The 13,394-nt window shown below is 41.0% G+C and overlaps 1 protein-coding gene across 2 annotated transcripts in view; it reads left to right on the top strand.

Annotated features, from left to right (window-relative positions):
* Positions 1–5,337: 5,337 nt before the first annotated feature.
* LOC120020379 (high affinity cAMP-specific 3',5'-cyclic phosphodiesterase 7A-like) overlaps positions 5,338–13,394 on the top strand; it is a 31,454-nt gene continuing 23,397 nt past the window's right edge. The window contains exon 1 of one of the 2 annotated variants that reach the window (XM_038963982.1): positions 5,338–6,317. In XM_038963982.1, the coding sequence (XP_038819910.1) occupies positions 6,180–6,317 (138 nt within the window). In that variant the 5' untranslated portion in view covers positions 5,338–6,179. The remainder of the gene's footprint in view (positions 6,318–13,394) is intronic. The other variant, XM_038963983.1, reaches the window with a different exon arrangement.

Genomic DNA, 13,394 nt, shown 5'->3' with positions numbered 1-13,394 from the left:
CCTGGTGTCAAGAAGGGCAGCAAAGAAGCCACTTCTCTCCAGGAAATACATCAGGGACAGACTGATATTCTGCAAAAGGTACAGGGATTGGACTGCTGAGGACTGGGGTAAAGTCATTTTCTCTGATGAATCCCCTTTCCGATTGTTTGGGGCATCCGGAAAAAAGCTTGACCGGAGAAGACAAGGTGAGCGCTAACATCCGTCCTGTGTCATGCCAACAGTAAAGCATCCTGAGACCATTCATGTGTGGGGTTGCTTCTCAGCCAAGGGAGTGGGCTCACTCACAATTTTGCCTAAGAACACAGCCATGAATAAAGAATGGTACCAACACATCCTCCGAGAGCAACTTCTCCCAACCATCCAGGAACAGTTTGGTGACGAACAATGCCTTTTCCAGCATGATGCCATAAGGCACCTTGCCATAAGGCAAAAGTGATAAAGAAGTGGCATGGGGAACAAAACATTGATATTTTGGGTCCATGGCCAGGAAACTCCCCAGACCTTAATCCCATTGAGATCTTGTGGTCAATCCTCAAGAGGCGGGTGGACAAACAAAAACCCACAAATTCTGACAAACTCCAAGCATTGATTATGCAAGAATGGGCTGCCATCAGTCAGGATGTGGCCCAGAAGTTAATTGACAGCATGCCAGGGCGGATTGCAGAGGTCTTGAAAAAGAAGGGTCAACACTGCAAATATTGACTCTTTGCATCAACTTCATGTAATTGTCAATAAAAGCCTTTGACACTTTTGAAATGCTTATAATGATACTTCAGTATTCCATAGTAACATCTGACAAAAATATCTGAAGACACTGAAGCAGAAAACTTTGTGGAAATTAATATTTGTGTCATTCTCAAAACTTTTGGCCACGACTGTACTTAGTCCCCTCCTGTACTCCCTGTTCACCCACGACTCTGTGGCCAAACACGACTCCAACACCATCATTAAGGTTGCTGACGACACAACAATGGTAAGCTTGATCACCGACAACGATGAGACAGCCTATAGGGAGGAGGTCAGAGACCTGGCATTGTGGTGCCAGGACAACAACCTCTCCGTCAATGTGAACAAGACAAAGGAGCTGATCGTAGACTACAGGAAAAGGCTGGCCAAATAGGCCCCCATTAACATCAACAGGGCTGTAATGGAGCGGGTATATAGTTTCAAGTTCCTTGGTGTCCACATCACCAACGAACTATCATGGTCCAAACACACCAGACAGTTGTGTAGAGGGCACAACAACAACTTTTCCCCTTCAGGAGACTGAAAAGATTTGGCATGGGTCTCCAGATCCTCAAAAAGTTCTACAGCTGCACCATCGAGAGCATCCTGACCGGGTTGCATCACCCCCTGGTATGCAGCTGCTCGACATCTGACCGTAAGGCACTATAATGCGTTCGGCCCAGTACATCACTGGGGCCAAGCTTCCTGCCATCCAGGACCTATATACTAGGCGGTGTCAGAGGAAAGCCCAAAAAATTGTCAGAGACTCCAGTCACCCAAGTTATAGACTGTTTTCTCTGCTACCGCAAGGCAAGCAGTACCGGAGCGACAAGTCTAGGACCAAAACGCTCCTTAACAGCTTCTACCCCCAAGCCATTAGACTGCTGAACAATTAATCAAATGGCCACCAGACTATTTACATTGATCACCCCCCCCCCCATTTGTTTTGTACACTGTAGCTACTCGCTGTTTATTATCTATGCATTGTCACTTCACCCCTACCTACATGTACAAATGACCTCGAATGACCTGTATCCTCGCACATTGACTCGGTACCGGTACCCCCAGTATATAACCTCGTTATTGTTATTTTATTGTGTTACTTTTTATTATTTTTTACTTTAGTTTATTTGGTAAATATTTTCTTAACTCTTTCTTGAACTGCACTGTTGGTTAAGGGTTGGTTAAGTTAGCATTTCACGGTAATGTCTACACTTGTTGTATTCGGCGCATGTGACAAATAACGTTTGATTTGATTTGATAAATGAAAAAGCTCAATTGTATTATACTGGGAAAGATGGGTTATCTGTGGACATCGGAGGGTTGGAGTTAAGAACAGAATGAATGGTGGATTGACCGCTGTGGGTGAAAATCCAGCACTTGCATGAAGAGGAAATCAGGAATATATGTATAATTATTTAACTACAAAATTAAAATATTTTTAGCTAAGGCTTATATTCACCATTTCAAAGGAAATACTGCCACCTAGCACATGGACATGGGTAGTGGAGGATAGTTGTGAAAACTCATTTTCCCAGTGTGCAAAGGTTTGTTGTAACTTACTGTCACTTTTTTTAATATAACTGTATGTAATAGCATATTTTCATCGCAGGGTGGTGACAAACACACAGGAATGTTTTGGTGCACTGTCACTGTAGTGCAGTAGAGTACAGTAGGTCAGGAGACTGAATAACATAGACAAAATGAAATTGTAATGCCAATATAACGTTGTACATATAACGTAATGCCAGTTACATATACAGTATCACATTTTAAATTAGATTATAAACTGGGTAGTTTGGGTTCTGAATGCTGATATATATTTAAGCAATAAGGCCCGAGGGGGTGTGGTATATGGCCAATATATCATTGCTAAGGGCTGTTCTTAAGCACGAGTGCCTGGAGTGCCTGGATACAGCTCTTAGCCGTGGTATATTGGCCATATACCACAAACCCCCGAGGTACCTTATTTCTATTATAAACTGGTTACAAATGTAATTAGAACAGTAAAAATAAATGTTTTGTCAAACCCGTGGCATACGGTCTGATATACTACGGCTGTCAGCCAATCAGCATTCAGGGCTCAAACCACCCAGTTTATAACAGACAATCTACCATGGGTATGACAAACAATATATATGTTACTGTTCTAATTACATTGGTAAACAGTTTATAATAGCAATAAGACAACCCTGGAGCTTGTGGTATATAGCCGTGTTGCGTCGTGCCTAAGAACAGACCTTAGCCATGGTATATTGGCCATATAGCACACTTCCTCAGGCCTTATTGCTTAAATATAGTATTACTTTTTAAATTAGAACAGTATTACATTTTAAATGAAAATACATAGGGCATATGGCTGATAAAGTGAACATATGGCAGGAGGAGTGAATAGTTAGTTCCTCCTGTTTTATGAACTATGTCCTCTGACGTTAATGCAAATGTTCCTTTGGGGAAAAAACAACAACATTGATTCTGTTTACAGTGCACCTCTGCTAATCCCTGAGCCATAATTGTTATTTGGACTCCTCCCTGTGGGATGACGTGGTGGTGGTGACTGAGCATACAGTGCACACACACACACACACACACACACACACACACACACACACACACACACACACACACACACACACACACACACACACACACACACACACACACACACACACACACACACACCACAGCCATGAGTCTCCTAGGAAACACCCAGGTGGAAAGGCTCACCTGTGTTGTATTAGTGGCTTCCTGGCTGGCTCCTCAGGGGTCCCGCCAATGATAAGAATGTCTTCCCTGGGACTAGTCTGTGGTGTCCCAGGGTAGACATTGTTGGGGGAAATCATTAATTGAAATGGATGCCCTTTGACTTGCCTCATCACAGTGGTAGGCCTTACCAGGTGTAGTAAAGCTTAAATTACAATCACAGGGAAACCAAATGTGTAAATACACATTGTATCCATTAAAAAACGTTAAATTGAATCCATTAAAATCGTTAAAACTATTTTAAATCATAAAATTGTGCTTGTGAAATGGAGTACCTCTATTAATTCTACAAGACCTGTGCTATTTTTCTCTTGTCTCTGAATATTTACTTATTCTATGTGAATACGAGCTGGCTGCCATAGGGCTGTAGAATATGCAGTGAGTTCATGATGCAGCATCCGTATTGTAGGCTTGTACTTTATCAGCACTGTAACGGTGTTTAGTGTAGCTGCAGATGTAAATCCTTGCCCCATATCCTGCTTTTTCTGGCCTGGAGCTCCCATACATGGCCTACTTTTGGACTGGAGCACTCTCACTCTCACTCTCACACTCTTACACACACACACTCTTACACACACACACTCTTACACACACACAAACACACACACACACACACACACACACACACACACACACACACACACACACACACACACACACACACACACACACACACACACACACACACACACACACACACACCAGACCTCATGGTTGGATGAGGGACTTTTTTTCTCTCTCTCAAAGTCAAAATCTGCGTCCCAAATGATACCCTGAAATGTGCACTAATTTTGACCAGGGAGGATAAGGTTCAGGGCCCATAAAAAGGATATAGGGTGCCATTTGTAATGGAGGCAAAATTTTAATGCTCAGTCAGGCGTATTTCCTGTTTAGTGCTTTAGTCAAATTACTTTGTGTATCATCCAAATGACATATTTGTTTAGGAAGGTTGCCTAGCCCTACTCCCTTCAGGCCATCCACCTTGATGCATTTAGAATCTGAACAATGTAGAACAACAGTACAATGAAGTAAAAACAATAGTTTTCAACTAAAATGTGTCCAGAATAACACATATCTGATCTGGATTTGTTCCAAAGTACTCCTATTACTATCATGACAAAGTAAGCCACAATTACACGATTCTGTTCTCCATTGATGCAGAGGTTATCTCTGCAATAATCCATCAATCATGTTACCTATAGTTTACACTGTACAATTGGCATTTTAACATTTAAAAGCCTATGTAGTATACAAATACATTATATTTGTGACAGGGTCATCTGTGACGGGGTAATCTAAACCCTACTGCTGGGGCTATGTAAACAATCAAGATATACTCAATCAGATATGGTCTTGGGGAGTAAATAGACCAAAATGTTTGAGTCAACATTATTTCTAAGCAGTTTCACCATATTGACGTAATCACTCACTTGCATCATCGTGGCTTTTTGATTGAATCTTCAAAACGTCCACATTATATAGTTTTCTTTCTTTCATACAGCTTTAACCCCAATAGCCTATACAAGGTTCAATCAAGGTTTAGTTCAAATATGCTATATTTACACGTGTTGACAACTCAATCAAATATCAACCAACTTTGGGCGTTGATCTGACGTCTTTGCCCAGTACAGTGACAAAAGGGTTTATAGTCGGTCAATGCCAAAAGATTGTATAAAATACAGATGTGCAATGAACTATAGCCCAATAATGCAACGGGAGTGTGCTGTGCTTTCCATTCAGCCAATAGACTTCTATCTATTATACATGCAGTTCATCTTCATCCAATCCCAAAGAGGGTAACATCACGTAAGTAAATACAATTGGATGCTTCAGACAGGGCTCATCAGATAGTCGACAGCTCCATCTCTGGTGGGAACTTACGTTTGGGAAGAGGGTAGAACAGCGAAATAGACGGACTACGGTGGCGTTGTAGCCTTTGTTGTCGTTTGCTTCTTTAATTTTCATTTTTGGACCCATGGTTACTTGTTTGTTTCGAGGTGAAGAACGCATATTTCCCCCGTGATGCTATATGAACAATGATTGCCGTCTGTGCGCTACCGTAATTTATGCTATCAATGAGGGGGAAATGGACTGAATGCAAGCTGATTACTTTCTCTACCGCCAAGGCACCGCTCCATGCAGGGACAGAATAAACACGTTTAGTTGTAAATGAAAGTTTTATATAACATTGTAGATCTTATTTTCTGAATATATTTTTTCCGTCTCCGAATCGTTTTCATCATCTGATTTTTGGTTGCTTGGACGTTACACTGTCTCCGGGAAATAAGGATTTTTTTTATATGAGGAAGCTATTTATTACAGAGATACCAAAAAGAAAGAGGCCTTTCCGTTTTCAAGGCCGGATTTGAGTTCAATAGGGGAAAATGGTAAACAACCCAAATGGATAAAATCTGGATATCATGGGACTTATTGGAACATAATATTAGAGGAGTGGGATTGCTTTCGATAACGTTTCGTGCAAGTTTGAAGCATCAAAAAAGAGAACAGCCCATTGTAGTCACAATCACTAAATCTATTTGACTCAAATTAAGGGAAGGGGTGCTGTTGTAATTGGCACATTTGCAGTTGTGCCAACAGCATATATGCACTTTTTTTTTAGTTTTTTTTTTACATGATTTGTATGTTGCTTTTTTATTGCAATTTGAGCTGGACCGAGCTTTGACTGTTCAATGGAAGTATGTTATCAGTTACCAGTTTTGCCTCTAGACAGGCCGGTTCCTAAACATGTTCTCAGCCGTAGGGGAGCCATTAGCTTCAGCTCCAGTTCGTCTCTTTTTGGTGGACCTGCCCCAAGACAGCTGTCCAAGGTAAGCGCAAGGCAAAGAGCAATCTGGGGGGGAAGCAATTTGATGTTTTAATTTTCAGCTATCACATCAATGTTGGGGTTGTGCAGTGCTTGATGCTGGGAAATTTCTACAATAATTAGTTTAATATTGATATATTTTGATGGAAACAAAGTAGCTATTCTTTTACATTTTGAGTGGCCCACCAAATTAATTGTGTTATAGCAACTAGGCCTCATATTGACCTATATGACCCCTCCACAGGAATGCTCACAATGGACTAATTTATTATTCTTTAACATTCTTTATCAATCTTTGTTATTAAGTCTCTTAGATCAGTGAGATGGCTGACTTGACCTGTGTGATAAAATCCTCATCCATAATAATATGACCAATGAAAAACATTAGTGATATTATTGTACTAATGTTTTAAGCCCCCCTAATATGTAATGCATAGAGATTGAGCCATTAAACCTGATTGAAGTGAACCAAAACAGCTTATCTATCTCCAAAAATACACAATATTTAGTGTACTGTCTGGTCTGGGCTGTTGACAACATTTTATAGTAGAGGCCTTGTTTTTCATGCCTTCAAGACAGTTTTTGAGAACAGAGTTTCCGTATAACTCAAACATCTCTAGATAACTTGTAAGGATGACACGGTAAACTGCTGAACAAGTCCATCATCCATCATCAGTCATTGGTGCTGAGCCATCCATGCAGAAGGGGTATGTCTTGGGTAGGCTTGCTGGGATGGCCTGGTGTACGCTGGAGGTTTCTATGCCCCATATGTCTCTGGATGCTTTGCAGGCATATGGCAGATATACCGTAGTAGAAGCCTGCTGACACTTTAACAAACAAACATAGAGAAAAGGAAAAACACATAATAACCACAGCATAACCTCACAGTATACACAAAGCTATTATTTCAATCAAAGGTGCTTGTTCTAAGTAGCCATGATAAAGAATATTGGGTAACACTTTACCTCAAGGTACTATTTTTTAAGGGGGTTGTAAAGGGTCTGTAAGTAGTTAAAGGGATACTTTGGGATTTGGCAATGAAGCCCTTTGTCTTCCCCAGAGTCAAATGAACTCGTGGATACCATTTTTGTCTGCGTGCAGTTTGAAGGAAGTTGCTAACTAGCGTTAGCGCAATGACTGGACATCTATCTCTGTCATAGTGCTATGCTAGCTGTTACCATAGACTTCTAGTCATTGTGCTAATGCTAGTCAGCATTGGCTCGCAAAACTACTTCTAACTTCCTTCATACTGGACACAGACAAAAAAAATGCTATCCACAAGTCTCCAGGGAAGTAGATAAATGTCTTCATTGCCCAAATTCTGAAGTATCCCTTTAATAGGGACTTCATTATTAGGTAATATGTAGTTGATAAATAATTTTAACAAGCAGTTGTTTTACTTCTTTTGAAAGAACCCTAGACTCTAGTTTGATTATCTTTCTTTAGTTTAGATAAGGTTGTGATAGTTAGTCAGTCTGTCGTCAATGTGCAATGTGGTAAGAATGCTGGAGGTGCAGTTTTGTGACTTGTGTTTCACAACTTACTTGTGTAGCCTAACCCTTGCATTTCTGGTCAGAGGAGGTAATGACTGAGCCTTAGGGGCCGAGTTGAGTGACTCAATCTCGTTATGCGATTTGGGTTGTTTTGATGCCATCATGCAATCTATTTTGGCAACTTTTTAAACACAGTAATTAATACAACATAGGCCTACTGTATTATTCTGTATGGTGCCTGGTCTCAAGAGTTTCTTTGGGTTTATATATTTCAGTTTAACACATTTTATAGGGTTGTTTTCTGATGTTAATTAGATATTCTCTTGTAATGCTTCCGCTATGGTCATTGACATCTATCTGTTTCTGCTGCTGAAATTCAGAGCTGCTGAAATGCATTGAATATTGGAAATACCTGATATATTATTTAACATTTTAAGATAACTTTGTACTGTTCAAGACCTCATTGTAATGACTCAAAGGAATGTTAACTTGTTTTATGTTTACATAATAACAGAGTCCAAATGGAAGCTATTCATGAGGCCGACATGACATGATGGCCCTTACCTCACACAGACTTCACAGGCCTGCATCACTCTGGGATCTGTGAGAGGCCAGTAAGGCTGTGTGATTACTTTATGAACCCCTTAGAATGCTACCATCAAGACTGTTTGCTTTTCCCCTATATCTCTGATTGTCTTTTATGGCCCTCCCTGAGCCAGACCCGGGGTCTGTTCCATTAAGAGAAGGGTCCATCCAGTCCACACCGTCTGAAGTGTGATTTACTACAGGCAACCCACTGGGAGGAATATGGAGATTCTCACACTGCTTTCCACACTGAAGTGCCACAATTCATGGGGAAGCTTTGAATTTGTGAAGCACCTTAGAACAGTTTTAGCTTTTGTCCCTTCTACCGCTTAGAGACAGCATGTGTTTTGGGGACAGGACACAGAGGCTAGGGGAGAGTTAACCCATTCTGTCCTTCTCCTCACTCAGCTTTATTGGTTACATCTTTGAAGTCGGCCAGCCCAGTAGAATTGATATTTCATATATATATATATATATATATATATTTATAATTTTGCTTTTTTTTGTCCTGTTACACACACATGTGTAATGGATTTATTTTTATTTTTTGTATTTCTTCCCCTGAGACACCCAGAGGGACTGGGGTCACAGCCTGGTTCAGCATTGTACAGTGCACCTGGAGCAATTAGGGTTAAGTGCCTTGGTCAAGGGCACAGTTGCAGATAGGTCTGTAACTAAGGTAAGCGTATACTAAACCTTGTTCAGGTGTTAAGAACTTTGAATAATAAAGAATGATGCAGATGGAGATAAGGGGACTGCTGTTGAATGGGTAGGGAAGGGCCAGTGATGTCTGAGTGGCGTGTGTAGAATTGGGGAGCCTGTTGAGACATTAGAGCCAAAGCCCCTGTGACTGTGTGATGTGTCCATAGTTGAACTATGTCAAAGGAATCTGATCTGAATGAAAAACAGTCATTGAACACATGTATTGCATTGTCTGTTCTCTGCAGCAATTTTTTAATTTTATTGGACTACAGGTACTGTCTCTAGTTAAGTTATTATTCATTTCAGCTTTTAGCGTATTTCAGCTTTCAGCGCAATGGTCATTTCAGTTGTGGCCTACACCCTGAGCTTCTATGCAAAATAGGGGGGAGATGACAGTACCCTACATGGTGATGTGTCTGTTACAAATATACAATACCTAAGTATTCCACGGGCCTGTAGCTGATAGGATAGCCTTGTTCAAGCTTCAGGTAAATTTACCTGTCACACTGTTCGTGGACCAGTGTCCTGTCAGATTTGAATATATGGTCAAGTTTGGTTTGCATGAAGTCTGAATTTGCATGATATTTGACAGCTTCTTAAGCTTAAGGGGGGACTAAACACAAGCCCAGGTTGCGTCACAATAATCTGTCTTTTGACTAAATCCAGCACTATAAAGAAAAGTTTGTCTTATGACCTTATTTTTTACCTGGTTTCATTTGCATGTTTGTGTCCTGCCAAACTGGAATTAAAGTTCAAACAAGTCTTCTTTAAAACGAGCTCACATGTGTTTTCAAACAAGTCTTGTATTCAAAGCTCACACATGCTTTCAGAATGAAATGCCTTGTAAATCTTTGAATGGAATGGCCTAGCACGTGTATTAAAATCTTGTTATTGTAGCTTTCCCCAACCGCCCCATCATATAGACAGAAACATGATGAGCTGGAAAAACAAACAAACCTGTGTTATGCTGTTTCCAGCACTCGGATGGCTTTATCATCATCGCACGTGACTATAGGGACAGATTCTACATCCCAAATGACACCCTATTTCCTATATAGTGCACTACTTTTGACCAAAGCACTATGTGTCCTGTTTAAAAGTAAAGCACTATATAGGAAATAGTGTGCCATTTGGGACGCAGTCAGAGACCCGTCCAGTATAAGATTGTTTGTTGTCGTCACATTTATTACCCTGGAAAGTGTTATGTGGATTATTATCTCTTAAATGGATTTCCATTTTATCTTTTGAAAGAGCTTGCTCAGTTTGTTTTTGTAGGACACAGCACACTTATGAAAAAGTAGTGTTTGTATTCCCATTCCCAACATATGAAAAAGAAGTTAACGTTACAACTGACATTTGGTTACTATTTAGGCCTGCTTTCAAATGCCTGCCATCTTTTATACTTTTCTTTTTCTAACAACTGACCTTTTGACATATGACATTTTCAACATTAAGGTCTGGAGTTTGTCATATTAATCATTTAGAGGAATAAGCATTTATCGTCGAGAAATCGTTACTATCCTCGTGTGTTAGTGGCCCCTCCATGACGCTGAAGTCGAGGGAATAATCAGGAAACATCCCAAGTGTCCCGTTAGCTCTTTTTTATTTTTGTGTGGAATGTTTGCATAGCTGTCCTTGCAGGAACTCTGCTGCTGCATGGAGTACAGTTTCCCAAGCCATGAACATGTGACTTCCTGTTCCTGTGCAGTGCTGTGGGTCTGAGCCCTGGTCTGATGCTCTTTATGTAAGAGGCCTTGTGATGGTGCTCTAATTCTGGTCCCCGTTCACCACACTTATCAGCTGTGATGTCAACGTAGGTTGGGAGTCTAATTCGGGCTGTGCACTGCCTGGGTATGAGGGCATACCTAACTCCTCCACTTTTGGGACTGAACTTATTCAAGGCTACAGCTCCAGAGCGTCTCAGAGAAACGTTCCCCTCTTTTTGTCTCTCTCTCTTCAACAGCTTGCCAGACTGACTTGTATTGTGTAACATGTTAACAGTACAACTGAATCTTTCTTTATGTAGCGAAAGGAGCCACATTGTTCTGATGACGTTAAGTGCATAGTAAAACAGAGACTTGGGAACGTCAGTGATCTCATTCCCCTCATGTTAAATACTCATAGTATAAACTTTTTGTCTTAACCTTGGCAGCACATCATTTTGGACTCATGTTGCTGCGGCAAGATGAAGTACATGTACAGTAAGGCCTGGGAACACTCATGATGTTCTGCCAGATGGTCCAATGGGAATTGTACTGATCTGGTACTTGGTTGTGATTCTAACAAAGTGGATTTTCCACAAGGTGGATTTTTGACAACTAGGTAAAATCTATCTTTATCAACACTGGATTGATTTGACTAAAAGCATAGCTCTCATTATGTGCTCCATGTTTCATGTTGAGTATTCATATGATTGTATGCCAACTCCCAAAATTGCCATGCTTACAGAAAGGCACACATACTGTAGAAGCCAGGCTAGGCAGTCATCTCTTTGGCACTTTTTTAGTTTGTCACGTTATTCATGACGTAGGGGTTTGACAGAGGTGTAAGAGTGATGTACACCGTGCTCCTCTACCCCACCCCTTGTCTGTGTCAGTGTTTATGATGTTGTTTGGCTATTGCCAAAGTGCTGAACAGTCCTTCCAGGGCTGAAGGGAGAGAGCGTGGTGTGTGACGCTCATACCAGCCCTTCGCTTGGCTGGCAGCTGGGTGACCTGGTGCATTCCCCTATACAGCAAGCCAGTCAGGCAGTCCCAGGAGTGTTAGGAGTGGGCAGTCAGTCAGGTGATAGCTAGCACTGGAGCTAAGACAGCTGCACAAGGCTCCACTTACTCCCTGTCTGTCCCTCTGTCCCCTCCTGCCTGCCTGGGCCTTGAGCTGTCCTTCGTCTGCGTGTCTGCTAATATTTATCAGGGCCGAAACCACGACACAGAAACACACGCATGTACAGCCAGGGAGAGGGACTATGATCCTCGGCCGCGAGGTCCAATGGGAATTGTACTGATCTGGTCCTTGGTTTTGATTCTAATGAGGTGGATTTCCCACAAGGTACGGTAGGGACTCTGACACCAGCAGACAGTCAGTTTGGACTACTAGGTAAACTATCGCTGCCTCTTTATCAACACTGAGCTGATTTGATTTTGAAAAGGATATCTCCAGCGTAGACAGATGGACTGTGTGTCTGTTTACTTCCTTACTGGGAAAGGAGGTGGGGTGTGTCACTATGAGCTCACACTGTGATCGTCTGCTATTCTCAGGGACTGATATTTTGTTTTGATTTTGACAAGTTTCATCAGGAACAGTTGAGACTTTCAAATGGTACAGTATAAGCAGAATACCACATTGTATTTTAGTGAAATAGTTTTCGTAGTAGTATGGTCAAATGTTGTAGTGCTTGATGTTTATCTTTTAGGTACACCAGTGGGGACATGTTAGGGTTCCGTCATAATTTAAGTATTTAATGGGGCAGTGCTGTCAGAAGTGATTTCCTGTTTATTTATTGATATTTCCACACTATGAGGTCGAAATTATACTCTGAAATTGTGAAAATGATGATAATGCCATTTTAGTGTAAGGAATTTTGTCTGGAATTTTGGAGTTTTTGGAGTTTTTGGTCCAGAGCATAACATTACAATTTGATCTGATTATTCTGACCAATGACAAGTCATCTTTTATTTGCGTATGTGTCCTCCTACTTTGAAGTGGTAAGGGGGTAGGCTCTCTAGAGTGTTGACGAACCGATCTGCCAATCAGGGCTGTGTATGTAAATATATTTAAATGTGTATCAACTCGCCAACATGATCAGACTGAACATTTCAATGGCAAAGGGAGGCTCAGGGAAATAAATGCTGAAAATACATTTGGAGTTATTTTCAATAAAAAATACATACAGTGATTTATTAGATACACAGTGATGATTTAAAAAATACTGCATGGGGGCTTTAATGACAAAAGTTCTATGTCCAAAATCATTGAGGTGTCATTGACTCTTTGGGTGGTGGGAAAGTGAGTGGTGACATTTGAGTGGTTCTCTTTGCTCCATGTGGTTTGTGTGATTTTCCCAGTGGACAATCCTGAAACCCAATCCTGTTGCTGCTAATTAGACAGCTTTCTCTCTGCAAGCAATTTCCCACAGGCCAGCGGTGTTTTGTTTCATTAGCTGAAACTGAGCTTGGGTAAGGGTTTATCCAACAGTACTGGAATCTTTCACAGATCCCTTTAAATCCCATTAGCTACTTAAAGTAACGATTCACCCATTTTGAATGTTGTATTGTTTTTGTGCATCTCTGGGCGATGTTCTA

This window comes from Salvelinus namaycush, chromosome 25 (genome assembly GCF_016432855.1).
Source record: "Salvelinus namaycush isolate Seneca chromosome 25, SaNama_1.0, whole genome shotgun sequence".
In the NCBI taxonomy this organism is placed as follows: Eukaryota; Metazoa; Chordata; class Actinopteri; order Salmoniformes; family Salmonidae; genus Salvelinus; species Salvelinus namaycush.
This window is presented reverse-complemented; position numbering and strand designations above follow the sequence as displayed.